Here is a 26,668-nt window from a genome sequence, read left to right as displayed (position 1 = left end):
GCGTTTTTTGGCTTGAACCAACTCAATTCTCGTGTCCGGGCTCATTTTTGAGACTGTTATGCCAACGTGCCAAAAGAGGCAAGTAGGTGAGTCTTTCAACATCGTGTGCCTAATATATAAACAGATATTTTTAATGGGAATGACGGCATACATCACATAAACTAACCCAAACGTTTTTTTTTTAAAGATTTATTTATTTATTTACTTACTTATTTTTAAAGGAGGTACTGAGGATTGAACCCAGGACCTTGTGCATGCTAAGCATGCACTCTACCACTGAGCTAGACCCTCCCCCCAAACCCAAACCCAAACATTCTTAAGGCACAAAGTGTAAAATAACCGTTTTTCTCTATCCCCCCACTCTAACGGTAACCACCAGCTTTTTATTCCCTCCAACTAGAATATTGTACGCATCCCTGAACAAGCTCATACTGTGCTATTTTTAATCATACTTTTTTAAAAAAGTCTTGAAATAACTCATTTGTATACAAAGACAGCGGCTAGCGGTGCGGGCTTAATATATCGCACAGCTGTTCATTTTGGTTTCTTTTTCGGTAGCAGCACTTCCATTCGCATCTGCCTGCCGTTTCCACCGCGGTCGGGAGGTGTAAACACACAAAATACAAAAATAGCACAAGGGATAAACAAATCTACCCCAGAGAATGTTTGGCGCAAGCCAGCCGGGCGGGCTAGCCAAGCGCCCAGTCCCCACCTGCCGCTCCGCGCGCCGAGCTCAGGCCCCGCCCACTCCGTCGAGGCGGCCAGGCCCCGCCCCGTCCCCCAATTGGCGGAGGCGGCGGGGCCTGGGCGCGCGCGCGCGCACAAAAGCCCGGATGGGCCGCGGCTTCCGGCGCGCTGCATTCGCACGGTAGGGGGCGCGCTTCCGGCGCGCTTCGGCCAGCTCGGCACCTTCTGGGGCCTGTGCGGCCCGGTGTGACTGAAAGGAAAATGGAGCAAGAAGCCTAGCTTGAGGGGTAGCCCTAACCCCTCTGACGGAGGTCCTGCTGCTTTTGCCGCCAGGAGCCTCTTTCTTCTCCGGACCTAGTACGTTCGAGCGCCCGAGTGGCCTGGGCCTCGCGAGTGGAATGGTCGCCGAGGCCCAGGGCGTCGGGCTTCCGCGCGCGCCGTGAAGGGAACTGGGGAGCCTCGGGGACCCACCCAGACTCCAGGGGCGGAAAATCCCGCTCAGTGACCAGCAGGTATCGTCCAGGAAGTGCGTGGGCTGTTCTAGGTTTGCTTTGTAACTTGGGTCTCCCCGCTCGCTCTCGTCCTCAGTGTCTGCCCCGCACGCGGCCTTTGTGCTTTTCGTGGTGGGGGGCGTCGGGCACGTGGGTTCGTGGAGACTTTGTTGGAAAGAAGCGAGGTGGTTGCCGCCTGGGAGAGGGCGGGGCTCCGGGCCTGCGCTCCCAGGGGGCTGGGCGTTGGGAGGGGGCTCCGCGGGCGTCCGGGGTAAAGGTCACGTGCCCTGGGGGCGCCGCGGGGCCGCGGGCAGCCTACCGGCCGGGGTTCAAAATCATGACAGGTGCTTGTTCGGTAGCTTGTAGGAACCGAGTGTTGAGTCCGGGCAAGATTGGGCTGGTTCTCTGGGCAGGTTGACTCAGCTTTTCCTGTTGGGCTGGTCAAGTTCGGACACGTTCTGAGTCTGCAGAAGAAGGAGCTAAGCCCTGACTTGTCTCTAGCTGGGGCTATTTAAACCATGCTCTTCGCCAGCTGTATCCACTTGTTAGAGATACCTCTGGTCACCGACGTATAGCACTTGCTTTATGCTGAACAAGGTAAGGACCCACTTGCTAATGAGTTTAATAAAGGCGTAATTTATCTCCTTTTGTATAATTTTTGTCTTTTTTCACAGGTGTTTCATTTCAAGTTTTTATCGTGTGTTTTTTTGTTTTTTCCTACTCTTAGGCAAATGTGCAATACCAACATGTCTGTGTCTACTGAGGGTGCTGTAAGCACCTCACAGATTCCACCTTCGGAACAAGAGACCCTGGTTGGTATTTTTGTCTCCAGTGTAACTTTAAAAAGAATTTATTTTATAAGGTGATCAGCTAAATTCTGTAGACCCCAATTAAAGCATGGCTCTTTAAATGAAATTGTGCGTAGCTTAAATTCTGCCACTCGGGTGTAACTGTGGAGCAAAAGTTAACTGTAAGAATTCTTACTTCCTTGGCTTTTTACCACCCTGTATTTAAAAGTCAGCTTCATTACATTTTTAAACTTGGATGCTGAAGTTTTGTTTATTATGTGACTGATTTTTTCCCCCTGTTTTGACCCGTCAGTATTTTAACTTTTATAAATGGTTTCGGAAAGTCACGGAAATAATTCATGCTTGTTTCAAAGATTTTAGGCATTACAGAAAAAGTATAAAGTAAAAACTGAAAATTCCAGTCTTCTCTTTTGACCTTGCTTCCTTTTTAGGTATTTTCCTTTGTGCATACCTACATAAATACGCAACATGTGAATTTTAATCCATGTTGTTGCCCTTTTTGTTTTACTACAATAGAATTATACTTGAGGTATTCAGCAAATACTGTGTCAATAAATAAAATCTACAGTATTCTTTAACAACTGCATGATAATCCACATCATTAGCATACCATTTTTAAAATGCGTGCCTTTACTGATAGATTTTTGTTTCAAATTGCCTTTAGTTTTTGATGATCACTAATAGTGCTGCTTTGCACATGTATCCTAACACAAGTGTTGTGAATATTTCTGTAAGAAAAACTTGATAGAAGTAGAACTCCTGGGTCCTGAACTATACAGGTTTGATTGCTTACTGATAACATGCTAAGAAGATTTTAACAGTTTTCCCCTCTGCCAAAACTGAGTATTATCACTTTGTTATTTTGCCCCCTTTTTTGGTTGGGGGGGTAAATTTATATTTGCCCAGTCTCTAGTGAGGTCTCGCATCTTGTCATTCGTTAAATTATCTTTCTTCTAGGATTTCTATTTAGTCTTATTTGTATACTTTTCTTTTAGGCTTATTGTATTTTTCTCAACAGTTTGTAGTACTCTGTTTCAAGTGTATTTAATTCTTAGCATTTACAAATGTTACAGTTAACTTTATGTGGTCTTTTTCTCATTGAGAACATTTTTATAGAGTCTAATTTAACTTTTGTTGACTTTTGAATTTCATACTATGCTTTGGAAGAACTCTCCCATCCTAAGATATTCCTGTATTATCTTCTAGTGTTTTTTATTTAACATCTAGATCTTCTCTCATCTGAAATTTATCTTTTTGTTCTTAAATGTAAGATTAAGAATGGTATTGTCTTTCATAGTAGTTTTCTTATTAATGTGTGTCTTTTATGTCTTAATAAAAAGCTAATGGCTTTCCAGTGCAGAGTTTTACGTAGTTGGAAGTTAATACAGCATATATAGAATTTGAAGCGGGGGGAGTAACTTTCTGTTTTCTAGGAGAACTCATTCTTTAAATAGCCTGAAAGTAAAGTGCATATGTAAGCACATAAGGAAAAAAGTGTGAGCAGAACAATTAGTGATTCAGTACTACATTTATTGTGTATTTTAAGTTTTTCAGTTATTAAATAATATTGTTAATTAGCTGGAAGTAGGTAGTTTTTGAAAATCTAGTTTTGAGAGTTACATTCCAAACTGGGTTCAAAGTTAGACAGGGCAGGAGTGTATTAAAGGGAGATGTAGAGGCCCCAGTTTCTGTAGAGGTGGCAATCTGTAAAGATACTTGAGTTTTGAAGATTTTGATAACAGCAACAGATAGGGAGACAGAGCATAAACACATTACATCCCTGCCCCCTTGCCAGTTATTTTCTCAATACAGCTTGCAAGGCCTCTTGATCAGATTCAGGCAAACTACAGCCTATGGGCCAAATTTGGCCTGCTGCCTACTTTTGTAAATGACGTTTTATTTCAGTGCAGCCAGACCCATTGGTTTACATATTTATGCTTCTGAGTCATACCATCTGGCAAGAAAAGCTTTAAAATATTTACTCTCTGGCTCTTTACACACAAAAAAAATGATCCCTGATATAGTTGGCTGACTCCCTGAATACAGATCATATGTCTTTTTTGTCATTGTTTTGTGTGTACAATATCCAGCACTGTCTGGTGCTTGGCAGAGGCTCCATAAATGTTTGTCAAGTAGATATTTGGAATGTAGACCAACTGAAAGGCAGCATCAATATTACAGTAGGAAGAAAATGCTGGCTTGCAGTTGAGGGATGTGAGCTGCAGTCTCAGATTTGCTCTTAATTATCCTTGTCAGGTTGGGTTAGTTGCAAGTTCCCCAGCCTTCAGGAACCCAATTTGTAGAAAGAAAAGACTGATAAAAGGGCCTACCTTTAAGATTTATTCTTTTCTCTCAAATTTTGTATCTTAGCTGATAGTAAGATCACTGGGATATTCCATTTACGGTTGCGTTTCTAAGGTAATAAGCAGATGATAGAAATAGCTGGAGGAAAAAGGTTAATTTTCAGTGCCTTAACATGGGTAGTGTTTTTGATTGCAGCTGACAGTGCTTGAGGCTTCTGATTAGTTGCATAATTAGATGCCAGCATTTTTTTTTCCAAACACCCTTGACAGTCTGTGGTATTTAGTTTACATAGTCTATGACATTTAGTGAAAACATTATGACTTATTTTCTGAGGTCTAACCTTGTGAGATTGTTATACATTGTATTTGCTACCTTTATTGAAATTCTTCATGAGTAAGTTTCCTGCAGGGCTTATAGTTCTGGAATAATTTGGAAGCATAATAGCAACTCTTTGTTCTTTACAGGTTAGACCAAAGCCATTGCTTTTGAAGTTGTTAAGGTCTGTTGGTGCACAGAAGGACACTTATACTATGAAAGAGGTAAGCTGTACTAAGAGTTAAGATAACTTAATGTCTTACTACTTGCATATACCATGGGGAGAAATCGGCCATATAGAGAAACTTTCAGCAATATGAAGTATTGAGGTCATATGGACTATAATTTGAAGCTGAAAATTCTATTTACATTTGAATTTCATTTCTCAGCCAGGAACTCAAAGGGAAGCTCTATAGGAGTTCTTAGCCTTTTTGTGCTGTGAACCCACTTGGTGCACTGGTAAAGTCTTAGACTGATAATTCTTTCTTAGAATCATGTTCTAAATGCATGAAATAAAATATATAATATTACAGTGGGAAAACTTACATTAAAATATAGTGAACAAAATAGTAAACAAGTTTGTGATACATGTGCTTTTTTATGAACACATTAATAAGATTCAGCAGCAGATCTAATAAATAATTTGGAAGTAGTGAGGAGTATAACTGGTATTTTGAGATGTTTAAGCATAGTATGGTAGGAAAAATGCTTGCCATTTTTATTGGTGACAGTCAGTTATCATTAATACTTGGTGATTTGTTTCCTATATTCATAATTGAAGGAAAAGCTAAATTTTAGTTAAAAGTTAGTGAAAATAAACATAGAAATTTTTTTCCATCCAAATTAATGGACCCCCTGAATTCTATCCAAGGACTTCTTGGGCATCCATGGATCCCAGGTTAAGAACTTCTGCAATAGAGATACATGAGTACAGTATACTGATCTTTCTGGGATAGAGGTGAGCTGATTCATGAACATATGTTCTGTTTAATGGACACATTTCAATGTATTGTTCCCTAGCTTTAAATCTGTGCACAGAAGCATGCTTTTCCGTGAGAGATTGGGCCATCTTGGGCAAAATTTCGATGTGAATGAAATGTGCCTCTTCCCTATCTCTCGCACTTAGTTTATGGGGCTCAGATTGCTTAAAACACTGAAGTACCTTACCTACATCAGGGTAGTGGACAGGAAGAGATTCCAGACCCTTGTCCTTTATAGCCACACTCGGAAATTTCCTTACAGGTTGTTTGGTAGGAGTCTAGGTTCTCTTCCTTCTTCCTTTTCCACTGTCTCCCATCTTTAGCCCATAGTCATGTATTCGTTTAAGTCTGAAGCCTGCTTAGCCAGTTAAGTCTATAGACAGTACTTACAGAGAAGTGTCAAGGTAAATGATGTTTTTAGGACTCTTGGGTTTGACTTTATATTATTATATAATCGGTTAAGGAAACAAAAAAGTGTAAGTTTAGTAGTAGATAGGAATAAGGAGAAAGTTGATCGAGTCCATCACAAAGACTTAGAATGCTTGTGCCAAACCACGTAACAGTAATGTATATATTATCTAATACAGTGTTCAGTTGTAGGATCTTTGTTCTGTGGTATATGAGATAGTGATGAAAGCTGGTATGGGCTAGTAGAAAGAACACTATACTAGGAGTCAGAAGACCAGGTCAATTTCCTTATTTCTCATATGTTGTTAACAATTCTATGAAATGTCAGAAGAACGAGACAGTACTTATAAAAGTACATTGTAAACTGTATAACACCTTAAGTATTTAGGTGGTTATTAATAGGTTTGTGTGTAAATGTCTTAAAATATTTTGCCTACTTTGTCTTAATGGAGCACACAATATAAATTAAATGTATCTACATGATTCAGGGTCCATCAGTTTGATTATTTATTGTATAGATTATATTGATCTCTTTGAGGGCTTATTTCATTTACTGAATTCTCCCAAACTGTTATGTAGATGTAATTGGTCATCATCTTGCCTTTCTCATCTGTGATGACCTCAGAGGCAGTTGAGGTATATCGTGTCCGGGACTATTTACTGAATGACTCCAGGTCACTGCTGTGTTCTAGTTGATGTTTTTGATTCTGCAACTTGTTATTGTTATTAAAAGACACATTTTAAGCTTTATGTGAGGAAATCAGAAGCAGTATCTCTGCTTCCATCAGATTAAAGGAAAAGACATAAAGTCAGCTTTTTTTTGTTTTAAAGAGTACAGAATGGTAGTCATTCTTTTTTTTTTTTTTAAGAATGGTTTTTATTCTAGATGGTTATCAGTGTGGTTGGTGGTGGTTTAACCCTCTTCAGATAAATGAGATATTACTGAATGTATTTGAAACTAACATTTAATTTTGTTTAGTGCTCAGAAATCATATTTCTATTTCAGGTTATATTTTATCTTGGCCAGTATATTATGACTAAACGATTATATGATGAAAAACAACAGCATATTGTGTATTGTTCAAATGACCTTCTAGGGGATTTGTTTGGAGTGCCAAGCTTCTCTGTGAAAGAGCACAGGTAAGTTCCTTCGTCTGTTGTAAAATGCCACCTGGGCAAACATTTGAGCTCACTTTCATCTTCACTCCCTTCTGTCAGAGAAAAGTTGTTATAATGTCTATATATAAAAGATGCTGAAATTTTATTTCTTAGTGATATAGCATATTGCTTGAGAAACTTGAGTTCTGGAATCTTATAAATCTGGATTTGAGACTCAGTCATTTACTAGCTGTGCGACTGGGTAAATTCACTTACCCTCTCTAAACCTTAAGTTTCCTCTGAATGTGAAGTAGGAATAGTATAAGTACCTTATATGGAGGTTTAAAGAGGCATTGTGTAAAATACATAGTGTTTGATACATGGAAAGCATTTAAATATTAGCTACAGTTACTGCATATTAAAAATATTATTGTAGTCACTTTCAAAGACAATCTTTATAATAGTCTGTGGTAAAGGCTGAAATTTGAGCCCTAGTTACTTTGGAGATAATTTTCTTTGTTACATACCATTGTGGCACTTAATCAGTTGAATTTAACCCAGATAACATTTCTAGAATTATTCTACTGGGAACTGAAAAGTCTTTTTTCACTCATTCTTACTTTACATTTGGAATTCCTTGTTTCATTTGCTTTAGCACAGTTAGTCTGTTTGCAGTGTACCTTAATAAATGTGATGAATACTTTTCACATGAAACTAGATTCCACTAGTATTTAATGCTCAGTAATATAGCTAAAAGATGATTACTAGGTAGGATATTTATAACATTAAAACAACTTCGTTATTATAAGTATATATTCATTATTGAACATTAGGAAAAATCAGAAAGCTAAGAATAAGGAAAAAATGACTATGGTTTGTCATCAAAAGGTATTTTTAACTCATCATTTTTATATTTTGCACCGATGTGTTTTAACTCAGTTTGAACATACTATATTTAATTTCATCCTGCTTAATTTAACTGAGAAGCATCTTTCCATTGACAAACCATTTCTGTTTAATATTTATATTATAATTGGCCTTGGGATATAAGCTTTAATTTTATAAATTTAAGAAATAACAATATTGATGATTTTGCACCATCTGGTATTGAATCTTGATGTTTGGAGGTGTAGTTTCTGGGACTGAAAGCACAAATTTAAAATTATCTTTGATTTAAATTATGTTGAGGGATTAAACACTGGGGAAACTACTGACTAGGAGAAAGGATATGAATAGGAATATTGATTTTTGTGAGTTTAGGAGCTGTGTATCTGTCCCAAGGGTGAAAAAAATTTAGTTGGGATTGACATTTTCCTCTTAACCTTGAGAAGTAGGAATGATATCTTGTGACCAATAAACATTCTCTAAAATCACTAGTTAATAGAAAGAAATATGTACCATGACTTCAGTGAATACTGGCGTAAGTCAACTGTTTCCTTATGCTCCATGAGGGCAGGGATTTGTTTTTATTTCATTCTTTGTTTTCCCCAATTTCTAGAATAGTGACTGGTACTCAGAGCAGTATAGTCATTTAATACAGCCTATCTTTTAATAAATTTTCAGATCAAAAAAGGAAATCCATTAGATGATTAGTCCAAGTTTAATGAAAGTAAAAACTATAATCAAGCTCCTATATAGAGGGTTTTGCATAACCTAATACTTTTTTAGGCAGTTTACTGCTATGTACAGAGCTAGATAATTTCTTTTCTGTTTGAAAGCAGCCTGCCTCCTGTGTTCACACCAGTTCTCTGAGGACTTTTGGTAAAGTCTAAACAAGGCATGTTTCAGGAGATGGAGATATTTTATCTTTGAGCTAGGGAGACTTAGTGGTTGTTAATAACGGCTGTATATAATCATTGTGCAACTAATTATGGTGCTTTTTGGGGTCTAGAAGCTTGTCAATATTTGAATGTAGTGATTTAAAATTTGGGTTGTAATGGGATAGTTTATGCTTATATACATTTGAAAGACTTGTTAAGTCTAGTTTAATACATTTTTATTTTAAAATGTGTATCTTTTTTTCTCTCACAAGGAAAATATATACAATGATCTACAGAAACTTGGTAGTAGTCAATCAGCAGGGTAAGTTAATTTTGAATGCCATCAATATATACTATAAAAATATTTTAAAGACGTTTTATGGATGTGCAATCATTTTATAATTGTGATTCTCTTCAAAAGTTGCTCTAGTTGTATATTTAATTATAGTAAGGGTGTGATAAATTTTAACAGGAAGAGATACATATGAACTAAAACAACAGAATACTAAGGTTTTTATGCAGATTTGCAGTATGTGAAGTTAAATATCCTGTTAAATCCATTTAAGTCTTGGGATATTAGGTTGGAATTTGTTTTGAAAGGTAAGTAGTTTCAAAAGCTTCTGCACAGTAAAGATATGATCAAACCTTGAAACATGTATTCAAAGGCTTTGGAAGGTAATACAGATACCTTGGTAGGACCATTTGAATGGATGGGGTCTTTGTGTTTTTTATAATAGACAAAGCTTTGTTAACTAATTTGTTCAGGTGAGTGACATTTAACTTCCCTTCCTTTTGACTTGTAGTTCTTAACTGGTTATTTTTGAGTCACATATCCCTTTGATAATCTGATAAAGGCACTAGGTTCTTACTCCAGAAGAATACACCTAAGCATGTACAGTGATAATGCTGATAACTGTTTAACAACCCACTCTCCAGGGTAAGAGCCTTGATTGGTGGTTACTGGTTTCTATGGTGTAAATACTGTCACCATGACCATTTTCATCTGCAAACATGGAATTGGGAGGAGATGTACACAGTCTGCCTGGAAGTGCTAGTAGGAGCTGGCTCCAGTACACCACAGGCTTCTTAAAGTCCATCCTTGAACTACAATTAAGAACTGTTCTCAGAAGCTTAACAAACTGACCACTTCTTTGTGCTCCTATTAATTCCGTTTTTTAATTTTATTGTTACATTGTTTTGTTACACTAACTTGACTACATATCTATTTCCTGTGTCCTGTTCAGGTTTGCATTTTGTATGACACAATACAGTATTTGAATACTTTTCCAAAGTTAGGATTTAAGACCCAGAAAAGAGTATCACCATCTTTTCCTAGAGTAGAAGTAACTATTAGGCTGGTGACTTGGCATTTTGTTTTTCAAAGCGCTTTATGAAATCAAATGAAGGCAAATAAAGTAAACTACAGTATCTGATAGTACTTTCAGTTTTCTGAAGTATTAATCCCTGATGTATTAATTCATTCATTTAAATAATGGAAAATCAATGAGCTAGTAACCTGTTGATCTCATGTTATTTCCATTTTGAGTTTGTTTCAGGTTTTAGTTTAATGTTAACTTCAGAACACCTATATCAGGGTTCTCGATCTTGTCACACCTAGTGCTTCCTTTTTATTATATCTGTTTTGTAACATCTCATATATCATACTGACACAATATATAACCTGTCTATGTGACGGCTTAAAAATCAGTAACTTACCTTATCCATAATATAAAGAAGAAATAAACTATTACGATAATTCATATAATTTCAAAATGTTAATGCTCAGGCCTAACTTCATTGTTAAGATGAAGATGTTTCCAAGGGAGTAGTAAAGGGTATTTGATTATAATATTTGGTGATTGTATATATCCCTTATCTGAAATTTTGACTGTTCTTTTTTTTTAACTTGAGGTACTGGAGATTGAACCCAGGACCTCATGCATATTAAGCACACACTCTACCACTCAGCTATTACCTCCCTGAAATTTTGACTTTTGAGCTCCATGTCTGTACATCCAAGTACAAATTAAACCTATCTCCCTGGAAGTTTTACCCACTTTAGTTCATTATCTTTTCGTCCAAATCTGTTAATCATCTGAAGTTTCTCTCTTGGTGACTGGTACTACCCATTTATCCATCCAGTGTAAAATCTTGGACTCCTCCTTGACTCATTTTTCCCTTGCCTTGTGTATTAGATACCAGGTTCTTACTGGTTTTTACCTTTTAAATTTCTCTGGAATTGATCTTTTTTCCATGTCTTAGTTTAGGCTTTAATGCTTTTCATTTGTGTTATTGCAATTACTAATACTGGTTTCCCTGCTTCTGTTCTCTTTTTCTTCTATTTTGGCAGAGTTCTCACTCCTGCTTAAAATGACTATTTAAGGGTTCCTTACTGGGATCTCATTTGGATAAAATACTTACTATGAACAATTTTCTCTCTTAGATTAAACCTTTTTAACGGTAAGCAGCTGATCAATTCCTTAGGGAGGACTATGAAATTAGCTGGGAAGGATGCAGTGATATGTGATTGTTGGTATGAGTGCTGCTTTTTGACAGCCTTGTGCTGTTTAGCAGGATACACAGGATCTTTTATGATCCTGCTTACATTCACATAATAATGAAGTACCTGTAGTTCCCTGCAGCACGCTGGTAGTTCACTTCTGGATGCTTTTTCACACAGTGTTCCTTCCCTCAGGCTAGAATGACCTTTCCCAGTCCTACTTCCACATATTCTGCTATGAAACTTCCTGATTCCTTGTTACTCAGACCTTGCCCTGCCTTTACCATATAATCATTGCTCCATTTTCTCCATTAACTTCTCTTAACAATAATTTTTTTAGTGTGTTTATTGTATTTTGATTATTTTTATGTATCTTCTAAAGTTATCTAGCCTAAGGATATAATCAGAAATAAAAACATTTAAAGTAGAAATATTAATTGTAGCATTATTCATAGTTGGAAACATATATGATGTTAGAGAATGTCATCATTCTAGTCCAGGCCGTTGTCTTCTCTTACCTGGACCACTGCAGCAGCTTCTGATTTTTTTCTGTTTCTACTTACTTGGTCTTTCTGTCCTTTCCCACAGTACCAGAAGGGACTGTAAAAGATAAATTGAGTTATCTATTTACATCTTTAGTATCTACCACAAAATGGCAGTTGGGAGACTACACGTTCAGTTTTTGTTAAAAGGTTAAATTGTATAAGGAGTTGGTCCTGGACTAACATCTGTTTAGTAGCCCTTGCTTTCCTAGTTTGTGATTCTTTGTTTTTATTTTCTGTCAGAACCATCGGATTCAGGCACACCTGTGAGTGAAAGAAGGTGTCACCCCGAAGGTGGTAGTGATCAAAAGGTAATCTTGAACTCATTCTACCATAATGTTTCTTGAAAATTGGTAAGGTTATTTAAAACAATGAGTTTTTAGTTTCATGGTGTTATAAGTTAAGTTTTTGGGTTTTCTTTTTTCTCCGTTGAATGCTTAGGACCTTGTGCAAGAGCTACAGGAAGAGAAACCTTCATCTTCAGATTTGGTTTCCAGACCATCTACCTCATCTAGAAGGCGAACAGTTAGTGAGACAGGTATATGTGAATATTTAATTGGCACTTTCAGACAGCTTTTCAGTGTTCATTCTTTATTGAAATCAGTGCATCTAGGTTTAATGAACTTGTGCTTTTTTGGTTTGGATGAATGAATTTCTGAGTTTCTTATTTTTATATAATGTATTTGGCTTAAAAATTGCTTTCTTAGTAACACTTCTCTGGTTGACTGTAGCAGGCACACAGTTTACTGTGTCCTGCTGGATTTTATAGTTAGCCAGCTCTCTGCTACTCAAAATAATAGAGGACAAAAATACAAACTCTTTTTAGTCATTATTCTTTGTCACCTTAGCAGTTATGATTTATTAAAAACAAATATTTTATCAGTGAGTTTAACAACAGAGAAAGTAAATAGAAAACAAGATAAAGAAAATAGCTGAGAGCATTTTTAACAGAAAAGAGTAGAGAAGGAGGCTATTGGCTGATGAAAATCATAATAACTAAAACTATGATTCAGGTGAAAAAAAGAGTTCAGCAGAACAGTGACATAGATAAACCTAAAGTAAGAATTTTGTACATGAAGGCAAAGGGCAGCAGGGGCAGAGGATGTCTTATTAAATACCTAGGACTAGGCCAAATGAGTTTAAAAGATAAATAAAAAAATTCCAACGTATTGAAATAGATTGACTTTAAACGTGATAGTGTTAATATCCTTGTTATATAAAAAGTCTCCCAAAATTAATAAGAAAAATACTAAAAATCCAAATTGCCAAAAAAAGAAGGTTTTTCAGAGTAAATACAAATGACTAATAAATATGTGGAGGGGGATGTATTTTAATGATTAAATTTTACAGATAAAAAATGCAGCAGTGTTTTTGTGGTCTTTCAAATTGGTGAAGATATGATTTTTTACTTGTGTGTGTTGGCACTGATAGACCATTGGTGTATCAGTTGATATAAATTGGTTAACCTTTATGAATTATAAAAAGCCTTGGAGTTCTTCTTACCATTATCTCAGTAACTCCATTTCTAGGAATCTAGCCTGAGAATATAATCAGAAATTAAAACATTTAATGTAGAGATATTAATTGTAGCATTATTCATTGTTGAAAACATGATGGTGGAGAATGTCATCACTCTAGTCCAGGCTGTTGTCACCTCTTACCTGGATCACTGCAGCAGCTTCTGGTTTTTCCTCTGTTTCTGCTTACTTGGTCTTTCTGTCCTTCACCGCAGTACCAAAAGGTACTGTAAAAGATAAGTTGGATTGTTCACTTCCCCACTTAGCTACTTTGGTCATTTACCATTGACCTTCAAATAAAAGCCATACTTTTACCTTGGCTTACAAGGCCCTGGTCTACCTTTAATCTGGTTTTTGGCCTTTTGCCCCACCTTCATTGTGTTTCAGCTGCACTGATTGGTTCCACGAACAAGTCAAAACTCTTCCCTGCTTTAAGGCTGTTTGCAGTTTTTTTCCTGCCAGGAGTTCTTCTGCCTACCTCAGCCTTGCAAGACCAGTTTCTCATTTTTCTATTTTTGCTCAAGTATTCCTTTCTCAGAGAAGCTGTTCTTGACCACCCAGAAAAGTAGATCCCTTCTTGTTCCTTTCCTTAGCACGTTGTTTGTTTCCTTCATAGCACTCATTATAGCTTGTAAGTGATTATATTTTGGTTGCCTTGATGTTTGAATGTAAGCTTCCTCTGGTGGTATGGATGAAGGCTGACTTCATTTTTGTATACCCACTGTCTGGCCCTGTACCTGTTGGGAAGCATGTGCTCAGATTTGCAGACTAAATGGTTCAGTGATGAAGAGCATATGAACCTGTATCGTGGACACCATATTCTTCAGTCATTAAAAGTAATGTAAAAGAACATGTAAGAAAACAACCCCAAGTTGTACATGTAGTGTGATTTAAATGTTTTTTTAAAAAGGAAATTTTTAAAATAAAAATTGGAAAATTATCACACCAAAATTTAATAGTAGTTATCTGAATGGTAACATTGTAGATGATTTACATTAAAAATTTTTTCCCCTGTGTTTTAGAGATTTCTGTAGTGAGTAATAATTATCAGAAAAAAGCCCCAAATGTTATTTTTAATAGAGTTAAAAAATAGGGATCGACAACATGGTTTTAGGCTTCTAGCCCACATCTTTCAACCAAGATCACCTCTTCTTATAAAGAATACAAACATGATTAAAAACTTAGATCAAGAACTTGGAATCTTGCTGTGGAGATAAACACAAAATTACTTAAAGTAGAGGATCTTACATCACTTATAAACACTTTTATAGTGTTTTGGGAATTCAGAGGAAGAAGAGATGATTTCTGATCTGAAAGATCGAGAGAGGGAAATGGAGTGAGCAGAGGTGTGAGTTAGAACTGTTTCAGGCATATGGAGGCACATTTCACTTAATCTCATAACCCTGTTAGATACTTAAATATAAGACTGCAGTGTGCACCCTTGCACATATATCCTTAAATGATTATGCAGGTATTTGTGTAGAGTAGAGAAGTTGCCCATAAAATACTACACTATTTTACATTTCTACTAATAGTGTATAAAAATCTGCCAAATCTCCAAGACTATCTCTCATTTTAATTTTTGTCATTCTCATGGGTGAAAACTTGTGTTTCATTTCAACTTACATTTCCTTAATCACTAGGAGGTAAGCCATTTTTTCATGTTTATTGGTCATTTGTATTTTATAAATTGCTTTTTCATATCTTTGACTTTTTAAAGTCAAGTTTGTCTTTTGCTTGATTGGTAGGAGGACTTCGTATAAAATACTTTGTTTTAATCTGCCATTTGCCTTTTAACTTTGGTTTGTAGTATTTTATTTTGCCATGTAAACCTTAATTAACATAACCTAATCTTGTTAGTCTTTTCTTGAGGGCTTTGTAGTGTTACATCATGCTTTCCCCACCCCAGTATATTCTCTTATATAAGTAGTTGGGTGGTTTTGTTCTTTGTGTTTGGTTCTTTAATACACCTGGAATTAATTTTTATAAATAGTCTGGTATAAGGTAGGACTCTAATTTATGTTCCTGACAGATATGGTAACATTCTGACTTTGTCAGAGATAATTTCTTATTTAAAATAAAATGGATCAGTTTTACTGGTTTTGATTCTTGTTGAAAATACTGGATACTGAGGAAATGGAAACATTAAGTATACCTTGTAAGTAAATTAAATGTTTTGGGTTCTTTCCAGGGGATAAAAAGTGAAATCTTATATCCTAAAGTTTGCCTTTGACAGAAAAATCCTAGACTGGCTAATAAAAGCTCTAGATGGACTGTATTAATTGTGACTTAATTTTTTTAAGCTTATTTCTGAACTTTATTTTTTTTTAAATTGAAGTACCATCAGTTACATTGTGTCAATTTCTGGTGTACAGCACAGTGTCCCAGTCATGAATATACATACATATAGTCACTTTCATATTTTAAAAAGGTTTTAAAAATGAAGTGTTCTGCTATAACTCTCAGATCCAGTAAAAGTACTGACTTAGTGAAACAGTAATGCACTATTTTTCGCTGTTTAATTTCATTGAAACAGTTTTAATACAAATAGGTACTCAAGACAGCTCAATTTCTAAATTACAGTATAGCAATTTAATTAACTTGTTTTTCTTTACATATTCAGAAGAAAATGCAGATGAATTACCTGGTGAACGACAAAGAAAGCGCCACAAATCTGATAACATTTCCCTTTCCTTTGATGAAAGCCTTGCTCTGTGTGTAATAAGGGAGATATGCTGCGAAAGAAGCAGTAGCAGTGAATCTACAGGGACTCCATCGAATCCGGTAATCTCATTTTAAACAAAACAAGACTTATTTTTAAATTCTAGTTCTGGCAGTCGTAACAAGCATTCAGATAGAATGCACACATATGGTATGTGACTGCTGCTATACACTTTATAAATTTTTCTTTCAGATAAAACTGTGTGGTTCTTCTCCACCCCTAACCACAGGGGTGGTTATCTCCAGAAGATAGTGGAGTTGCACTGGAGTGTGTTGGTGAAATTAGTACTAATATTAATAGTTATTAATGTCACTGTACATATTGGAGAATCTTTATGGGTCACTGCACCAATAGTAAATTCAAATAAATTGGAGTGTGTAGAGTAGCCTGAAAATCTAGAAGTTTTACTGTTTAAAAGATAAGGGGACAGAAATGAAAATTTAGTTGGTTAGCTGTCTTAGGATTCTAAGGCAGTTTTATCCTGACTATTTAGAGTAAAAATATCTTATTACAGCTATCAGCAAGTAAGTGAGCATAGCCTGATCCTCACATTTGCCATATGTAGATCTAGACATCAGGGAAGGTCTGTTTACTAAGGCCGTAAAATGTGGGTATATTACTGCATGGATGATGGTAGAGTATTAGTACATTTTGATAACTGATATAAAATTCCCAAGTATTAGCCCATCATTAAAGTTCTTAAGAGTTAACATTGAAGGAAGTTTTGTAAAGAAGTTTTTGCTAACAAGAATGCTTGACAAATGAATATTTTCTTGTCATTAAACATCTGTGTTTAAAATGTTACTAAAATTGGAATCATTATTTGTGATATGGCAGTGTCTCATGGCCATTATTCTGGATATTAGTGATCATTTTTATAGTTCTCTAGAAAATGTAAAGGACTGAACAAATTGTGATAGTAACCATATTCTTTTTTTCTATTTTTGTACTTACAGTATCTTTACATCTTTTTCTTCCAAAGCAGTGGTTTTTATGGATACAGATGTGCCCTCTAGAGTTAGTATTTAATAGAGCTGTTACTTGTGTAGCCCTCTAGGTGGCGTGATGAGATCCTCCAAGAGCAAGTTCTTCTTTCAGTAGTATTTGTGTATTTTCTATGCCAGGTTCCATTTGGCATTGGAGACACAGTGGTAGTCAGGGTAGATATGGTCCCTGCCTTCATTGGGAGATAGAGTAGTCAAACAGGTAATTAAGGCAGTCAGTAAATGCTATGAAAAAAATAGAAGTTCTTGAGAGCAAAGTTTATGTGTGATCTAAAAATTGAATCTAATCAAAGAAAACTTGATGTGTCAAGAACTTCATGTTTGGATAATTTTATTCCTTATAAATTGTTTAAATACAACTATTGTGCCCCATTAAACTTATAGTCTTTGTTAAGATTATTTTAGAATTGTAACTAAATGATATTAAAAGTCCTTATTCTTTCTACCTGGGACACTGCCGTGTTATCAGAGCAATGTAGAGGGTATTTCTACTTTCTTTTTGTTAGTCCTATCATGCACTCTTTTCTGAAAATCCTCTCTGTTAAAAATCTGTTGTATTTCAGGCAGAGTCCCTAGTTGTGAAAACTTTTTGGCAGGGCCAATTTTTTCCCTTCATTTTAGCTTACCTCACATAAATATATTATACTTACTACTTGATGTTGTCATTCACCAGTGAGTGAAGGGAGTTAAAGGAAAGTGCATTTGTCTCCCATCTTGTCTTTCTTTTTGGCTTAAGAAATTGGGGAACGAAGGCTATATTCTAGGCTCTATACCAGACATGATATTTCCATTTACAGATGGAAAACTAAGACTTGGGGATTTCAAATAACTTGTTTAAGATCACATAACTAATAATTGTCACAATTGGAATTTAGAAAAACCAGGGATTTTAAGATCTTTCCAGATCAAGCTTGTCTGATGCTTTTTTTTTTTTTTTAATTTTAATTTTTTAATGGGGGGAGGTAATTAGGTTTGTTTATTTAGATATGCAGTATTCAGAAGTTCCTAGGTTATTCTTTTTTGAACATTAGCTAAAACTTTTGAAAACTACTTTTAATACTGCTTTCTTCATAGTACTTCAGAATAAGGGTGGGCAGGCTTTTTCTGTAAAGGGATAGTAATTATTTTGGGCTTTGCAGGCCATACAGTCTCTGTTCCAGCTACTTATCTCTAGGCTGTAAGGCAAAAGCAGCCATAGACAACAAGTAAACAAATGGGCGTGGCTGAGTTGAGTAAAATTCTGTTTATAAAAGTAGTTCCATGGTGAGCCTCAGTTTGTTGACTCCTGCCATAGAAGATGCCTTCTGAGACTTAATTTTTATTGTGATTTTTACCCCCTTAATCTAAACATAGTACACTAGACTAGTTAATTGAAGCATCCAGTTTGTTAGGTTACTTTATTAGAGACGTTATATTCTAGCTTGACTTGTGTTTTCATTTGATTGTTCCCTTTTTAGGAATTACAACTGCAGTTTGATGAACGTTGCTTTTACTACTACTTTCCTAACATCATTGTAAAAAAGTCTTTTGACCTCAGTGGTTATAAAATAATATACTTTGTTTTTGTTTTTATAAATGTTGGAAATTTTAGAGATTATTTAATCCAAACTCTTTCACAGATGAAATAGCTGTGGTCTTTAAAGCTAAATATGTCTAAGGTTAAAAGCTACTTAATGGCAAATCTAGAATAAGAATGTATATATCTTGACTACTAGACCAATGTATTTTTTTCTAGTTTTAGCCTTCTGCTTCTGTGTATGTGGCCACCCTTAGCCACTGATGGCAAATATTATGGGACTGAAGGTCTTCTTAGGTTTTTATGCTATTATCAGAGTTTTAAAATAAGGAATCACATGAGCAAATACAGACTTTTAAAAATAAATTTAAAAAATTATATCTGAAAGCCCTTCCAAAGAAATTATTCTCAGTTAATTAAAAAATATAAATCATAATTATTGTATGTGTTGTAGCTATTAGCATTCTACCAGTCTGAAGATAGAAAGATGATTAAGACATGATCTTAACTCTTGAAGTATGTATAATTCAGATTAAAAAATGCATGCAGAATTATGTTTGCATAATTTGCGTGTGGAAATACATAATGCTCAGTAATGTCATAAGTAGTAAATATAATTAAAAGTAGAAGAGCTCTTCTAGTTATAGTGTTAACAAAGGCTTTGGCAAAAAAGGGTGAGCAGAATTTTTAAACTGCTGAGTTACTCCAGTTAGAGAGGGAAAGTGTGGAAGTTGAGGTGCCAAGTTTGCTTTAGGGAACAATCTGAATCTAGCTAATTGTTTATAGTTTTGGGGGTTGGGGAGCATCTGGTTGGAGATAATATGAAAGTGTTAGTGTAGTCATACTGTATGTACCTTGAATGCCAAAGGGATTTGGCCTTTCCTTTTATGTAATGGGATTTTAAACAGACAAAATATTAGTCTAGTCATAACCCAGAAGCTTAACCTAGTGTTAGTGTGCAGGATGGAACTGAGGGATTAGGTTCACAGGGATGCATTAGAAAGCTGGGCAACAGGTAATGTATGTTAAGTCACTTTTTTTTTCTCCTTGATTTTAGGATCTTGATGCTGGTGTAAGTGAACATTCAGGTGACTGGTTCGATCAGGATTCAGTTTCAGATCAATTCAGTGTAGAATTTGAAGTTGAGTCCCTTGATTCAGAAGATTATAGCCTTAGTGAAGAAGGACAAGAACTCTCAGATGAAGATGATGAGGTAGTTTTTTTCTCTGATTATATTCTGAAGTTGTTAAATACTTTCCTTATTCATTGATGAGTTTGAAATAATGTATTCAGATTTCACATCGCAGTGTGACTCTTGATTTGTTCAAATTAGAATATTGGTTTGTGGGCTTGAGGCTTTGTAGTTGCTTATTGTCTGATGTTAAAAATATGTCAAAGTCAGTAGGCCTTAATGAGCATTCTTATAAGAGTACTCACATTTTAAAATATTTAATTCAATTCTCTTTTACTATTAATTTATTTAAAATTTATTTTTTTTATTGTAGAGGTAATTAGGTTTGTTTATTTTCTTAATGGAGGTATTGGGGACTGAACAGGACCTTGTGCATGCTAGGCATGTACTCTGCCACTGAGCTGTAACATTCCCTCTTACTTTTTATGAAAATAAAACATGCACGCAGTTAAAGTCACATAGTACCACCAGATCTGTTTCCTGGAAGTGACCAGCTGTAACATTTCTAGCTGTTTTCACTGTGACTTAATACCTCTATTTTTATAAAACAAATGCTTGTACTGAATTTTTTCCTTTTTCATTTTAAACAGCCTATGTGTTGACTTTTTATCAGGGGTGAGGATTTTACTATCCTCTATTTCTCCCCCTTTATACGCACTCAGTCCATTTGACCCTTATCTCAGATTGCTCGTATATAATACAGTTGGACCTCCGTATCCACGGGTTCCACATCCATGGATTCAGCAAAGCCCTGATTGGAAATACGCAAATAAAAAAAATTTCCAGGAAGTTCCAAAATGCAGAACTTGAATTTGCTGTGGGCCATCAACTATTTACATAGCATTTACATTGTATTTACAACTATTTGCATAGCATTTATATTGTATTAGGTATTATAAGTAACCTAGAGATGATTTGAAGTATAGGTGAGGGTGTGCACAAGTTGTATGCAGATACTGTGCCATTTTACTGAGGGACTTGAGCATCTGCAGATACTGGTATCCTTGGGAGTCTTGGAACCAGCCTTCCCACAGATACAGAGGGACGACCGTAGTATACATGTTGTTTGTTTAGGACTGACCCCTAAGAAGCCTTACTGGCTGAAGAAAAAAGGTGATGAATTGATGCTAATGTTTTTTGTTGTTGTTTTTGTTTTTCTTTTCTTTTCTTTCTTTCTTTTTTTTTTTTTTTTTTTAGGTGTATCGAGTTACTGTGTATCAGGCAGGGGAGAGTGATACAGATTCATTTGAAGAAGATCCTGAAATTTCCTTAGCTGTAAGTATGCATTTACTTTTTTGAGGAATCAAAAAGTAATACTGAGGTCAAGATTAGAAAAATATGTCTAGTCTACTTCCTGACATGAGATAATTTTTATAAAGTTAAAAATGTTTTAATGATTTAGAGTATTTTTGTTCTTTTATTGGGTAGGGAATCTGTTGATACTTTTTAGGTTTTTTGTGCTGAAATTTGAACTTTTGAAGAACTTTATTATGGAAAGTATGTACAGCAGAGAATAGTATAATATATGTCCTTTGTGCTTAACACCTAGCTCTAACAGTTAACCAACATTTTGCCACTCTTATCAAATATAAATATTTTTCATATTGATTTGTATTAGAGAATGTGGTAGGATTTGCTCTTAAATCAGGACTTAAACATTAACATTTCATGCTTCACAGGGTTCCTGAGATACTGTTTTTTTTAAGCTAAATATTACTGCTTTAATTTTTGTTCTTAATATTGCCTTTTATTATATTTGAATAGGAAACCTCATTTTTCTCTTTTCTGAGACAGAAATAACAATTATCCAAATAACAATTATCCAAATTATAAAATTTTAAGAAAATATTTTGCTATATTAGAAAACAACTAACTAGTTGATTCATTTGAAATCAGGTTGAGTGAAATATTTTAAACGTAGGTCTTGAAATTTATTACTTTCCTCCCATATTACAAGATCTTTGTCTTTGGTTTTTATCAGTGGAGACCTACTTTTCCAGCTTGAAAGAACCAATGTGGGAGAATGAATAGTCTCCACCCTTATTGCTAATGTGTTATATCATTTGTCAGGCAACTTAAAAATGGTTACATTATTCATGGCAAGATAAGAAGGACCTCTTAGGCAAGTTTACCCGTACAATATCCTCAGGCAAGGACCATGCTTCTTTTAAGGAAGAAAGATGTGTTCAGTAAAGAGGCTGGGGATGTGGGGGGGTTTGTTATCCAAATTGCATAGTGGGTGGAAAGGTTTGGGAAATAAGTTGGGATAAGGATGAAGCAATGAGCAGTTACAGAGGTGAGAGCACAGAAAAGGATAGAGAAGTAAGGTGCATATATTTTGAATAGTGACAGGGATGGCAGAGTTTAGCTGGAAGTGATTTGCTGAGAAGAATGTTATAGCATTTCCTTTGTGGATGAAGTTAGGGAACACCCAGTTGAGCCCTGGTTTTAGAGCCCTTCTAAGGGAGTCTTAATCAATGGCAGATTGTATGGTTGTTTTGTCTAGTGATTTGGTGGACTGTGGGCACGGTATCAGAGTGGGTCCCTGATACTTGAACAGAATGGAGTGGGTCCAGGCCTCATTACAGAGAAGGATCTGATAGCAGTTGCTTCAACTAAATGAACTGACTGTGTCTTTGTCCCTGAACAGGAAACTTTATAGGTATTTGGTTAAGGTTATGGTGAATACATTTTTTGTTCTAGAATTCTTCAGCATGGTTTGGCTGGGAAAAAAAAGTATAATCTCATGCTTGAGGAAAGACTGTTAAATGTTGAGTGTTTTATAAAAAATGAAATGCTGAAAATTGAGCTGTATAACACATTTTACCTTAGACATATTGAACAAGTTGCTAGCATTGGTATGACTAGTCATTGAAGGGTTACAGAAACTAACTGTCTTGTTTCATTGAAGGACTATTGGAAGTGTACTTCCTGCAGTGAAATGAATCCTCCCCTTCCACCTCATTGCAACAGATGTTGGGCCCTTCGTGAAAATTGGCTTCCTGAAGATAAAGGGAAAGATAAAGAGAAAATGCCTGAGAAAGCCAAACAAGAAAACTCAACACAAGTAGAAAAGGGCTTTGATGTCCCTGACTGTAAGAAATCTACAGTGAATGATTCCAGAGAATCATGTGTTGAGGAAAATGAAGATAAGATCACACAAGCCTCCCTGTCCCAAGAAAGTGAGGACTATTCTCAGCCGTCAACTTCTAATAGCATTATCTATAGTAGCCAAGAAGATGTCAAGGAGTTTGAGAGGGAAGAAACACAAGACAAAGAAGAAAGTGTGGAATCTAGTTTTCCCCTTAATGCCATTGAACCATGTGTGATTTGCCAAGGTCGACCTAAAAATGGTTGCATCGTCCATGGCAAGACAGGACATCTTATGGCTTGCTTTACATGCGCAAAGAAGCTAAAGAAAAGGAATAAGCCCTGCCCAGTATGTAGACAACCAATTCAAATGATTGTGCTAACTTATTTCCCCTAGTTGAACTATCTATAAAAGTAGAATTATATATTTCTAACTGTATAACCCTAAAAATTTAGACAACATGAAATTTATTCTTATTTTTTTACCTGTAGCAAAACAAGAAAATAATAGGCATGTAGATTTCATTATAGTGTAATTTACCTACTATACGAGAGAGAAAGGTGAATATTCCTTTTATGAAAATGTCCCTTCTGTTAATATTTTATATTTTGATTTTAATATAGTTTGAATTGTGTATACAGTTCATCCTTTACCCCTCTACCCTTCATACTTTAAATAATTTCCACTTACACCTATCTCTTACCATACCAAAGAGACTGGAGGATGAGAAGCACATTTTTACTAATAGCACCAAACATAAGTATCTATCTTTATCTAGAAAGATTATCTTAAGAGGCTCTGAAAGACCAGAGAAACTAAGGTTTGGAAGTTCTTAGAGTATTTAAATTTTAAGTATTAACTCTTTCACACAGACTTCCTCCTTACATGAAAGATCCTAAATAAGTTACTTTTAAATGTCCTACTTACATATGTTCTAAAAGATCAGAATAGGAATTTAGAGATCAGTGAAGTCACAAAGGCTAATTCAGAAGTGTAACTAACAGAAGTACTATTTTTTTGCTAGCTGGAAATGTCATAAATACTCTTAATTGTCCAAAAATTACACAGCACTTGCCTTTAAGAGTGGTGATGTCAGAACATAAAATTCTAAAATAATTCTCAAACTGCATAGATTAGCATCTTGATTTATATTAAATCTTCAACAGAATAGTGAGAATGACAATTTTGATGTAAGGTCTGTGTTTTTCTCCCATGTATGACAGTTGCACCTACTCCAATGAAGATAATAAAATCAACTGAACTGTAAGTTTAGAAGTGAGGGATAATTACGTACAGCAAGTTTGTGTGCCAGTTACAGAACGTATTAAACTTTAAAAACAAATAGCACACATACACATATGACTTACCATGTATAGATAAGTAAGTAATGGCTGAAGGGATCAGTACCTTAGCCAGAGTGGTCCTCAAATACAGCAAAGCTTTATTAATTTGGGATTTATAATACTTGAACTAGAACTAAGTAGAATTGATCCTCTCTGAAGAGAGAAATAAAATGAGATTCTAAACACTACGGTCAACCCTTCATATCTCTTAGTTCTGCATCCATGCATTCAGCCAACCATGGTTTGGAAGTATTTTTTTGAAAAAAGGAATTTCAGAAAGTTCCAAAAAGAAAACTCGGATTTGCTGTGCACCGGCAACTATTTATGTGGCATTTGCATTGTATAAGGTATTACAAGAAATCTAGAGATTAAAGTATATGAGAGGGTGTGCATAGGTTGTATGCAAATACTAGTACCATTTTATACAAGGGCCTTGAATATCCACAGATTTTGGTATCCTGGGGGTCGGGGGACATCCTGAAACCAATCTCCCATGGATACTAAGGGACAGCTACATTTACATTATAGTATGCAGTGATTATGCTATTTACAGAACATTGAAATTGGTGCAAATAGTCTCATCCATCTAGGCATTACTAATGTATTCTTGCTTGTCTAAATTTTTAGGTGTAGCTTATTTATTGATTTACAAATAAAAGATCTATTCAATGTTTAAGAATTGTTTCAAAATGTGATTATTATTGGATCTCATGAACAATTTTCCCATAATAATTTTTTTCTTCCAGCTTTATTGAGATAGAAGCAATATGCAGCAAGCACTGTAAGTTTAAAGCGTACAGCATGATTTGACTTAAATTTAGTGAATATCCGTTATCTCATAGATAAAAAATTAAAGACAGAAAAAAATGTTCTTTGTGATGAGAACTCTGAGAATTTACTCTTAACAACCTTCATACATAACATACAGCAATGTTAATTATATGTATCATGTTGTATATTACATCTATCATACTTGTTAGTCTTAACTGGAAGTTTGTACCTTTTGACTGCCTTCGTCCAATTCCGCCCCCCCCCCCAATTCTCCACCTTTGGTAACCACAAATCTGATCTCTTTTTCTATGAGTTTGTTTTTGTTTTTTGAAGTATAATTGACTTAAAATACTGTTGGTTTGTGTTTTATAACAATGATTTTTGTATTTCTATACATTTTTAAATGATCACTTCAGTAAGTCTAGTTACGGTATGTTATTGTACAAAGATGTTACATAGTTATTGCCTGTAATCCACACTTACGTATATTTCATACCCATGACTCGTACTTTGGAACTGAAGGTTTTTACTTAATCTTCCTCACTTATTTCATTCCTCTCCCCAACTCCCTTTTCTTGGGCAACCGCCTGTTTTTTCTCTGTATCCTTGTTTTGTTGTGTTCCTTTGTTTTTTGGATTCCTTATATAAGTGAAATCATACAGTGTTTGTCTTTCTCTGTCTGATTTATTTCACTTAGCATAATACTCTAGGCCCATCCATATTTTTGCAAATGGCCAAGATCTTGTTCTTTTTTATGGCTGAGCAATATTCCATTTTGTGTGTATGTGTATGTATACGCCGTCTTCTTTATTCATTTTTTGATGGACACTTGGGTTGCTTTCCCATATCTTGGCTGTTGTAAATGGTACTGCCATGAACTTTGGGGTTCATCTATCTTTCTAAATTAGTGGTTTTGTTTTTTTCTGGATGTATACCCAGAGTGGAATTGCTGGATCATATGGTAGCTCTCTCTACTTTTACTTCTTTGAGGAATCGCCATACTGTTTTCTGTACTGGCTGCACCAATTTACACACCCACCAACAGTGTACAACGGTTCCTCTTTTCTCCACATCTTCATACTTGTTAATTGTTTTCTTGATAATAGCCATTCTGACAGGTGTAAGGTGATACCTTGTGGTTTTGATTTGCATTTCTCTGATGATTAGTGATGCTGAGCATCTTTTCATGTGCATGTTGGCCATCTATATGTCTTCTTTGGAGAGAAGTCTTTAGATCCTCTGCCCATTTTTTAATGGGATTGTTTGTTTTTTTGATAATCAGTTGCATGACTTCTTTGTTTAGTTTAGGTATTAACCCCTCCCTTATCAAATATATCATTTGCAAATATTTTCTCCCATGGCTTTTCGATTTGTTTCCTTCACTGTGCAAAAGCTTTTTAGTTGATTTAGTCCCATTTATTTTTGCTTCTGTTTCCCTTTCCTGAGGAGACATAGCCAAAAAAAAATCACTAAGACTGATGTCAAAGAGCATACTATTTGTGTTTTCTTCCAGAAGTTTTATGGCTTAAGGTCTTAAATTTAAGTCTTTAATCTATTTAGAATTTATTTTTGTGAATGGTGTGAGAGAGTAGTCCAGTCTGATTCTTTTGCATGCAGT

General features: G+C 35.4%; 1 protein-coding gene across 6 annotated transcripts; it reads left to right on the top strand.

The window, feature by feature from the left end:
* The first annotated feature begins 837 nt into the window (after nt 1-837).
* On the top strand, nt 838-24,958 carry MDM2 (MDM2 proto-oncogene). 6 transcript variants are annotated; one of them, XM_010994190.3, is made up of 12 exons: nt 864-1,199; nt 1,592-1,775; nt 1,906-1,990; nt 4,756-4,830; nt 7,001-7,134; nt 9,125-9,174; nt 12,138-12,205; nt 12,336-12,432; nt 16,035-16,195; nt 19,711-19,866; nt 21,043-21,120; nt 22,757-24,958. In XM_010994190.3, the coding sequence occupies exons 3-12, from the start codon at nt 1,910-1,912 to the stop codon at nt 23,330-23,332; spliced, it is 1,476 nt and encodes a 491-aa protein (XP_010992492.1). In that variant the 5' UTR covers nt 864-1,199; nt 1,592-1,775; nt 1,906-1,909; the 3' UTR covers nt 23,333-24,958. The 6 variants fall into 6 exon arrangements, with proteins under 6 accessions (XP_010992494.1, XP_010992492.1, XP_010992491.1 ...); XM_010994189.3 differs by having other exon boundaries at nt 1,538-1,775; XM_010994192.3 differs by lacking the exon at nt 1,592-1,775 and having other exon boundaries at nt 838-1,199.
* The last annotated feature ends 1,710 nt before the right edge of the window (nt 24,959-26,668 follow it).

Source organism: Camelus dromedarius, chromosome 11 (genome assembly GCF_036321535.1).
Source record: "Camelus dromedarius isolate mCamDro1 chromosome 11, mCamDro1.pat, whole genome shotgun sequence".
Lineage (NCBI taxonomy): Eukaryota > Metazoa > Chordata > Mammalia > Artiodactyla > Camelidae > Camelus > Camelus dromedarius.
Note: the sequence above shows the minus strand (reverse complement) of the source record. Positions and strands in the feature narration are given on the sequence as shown.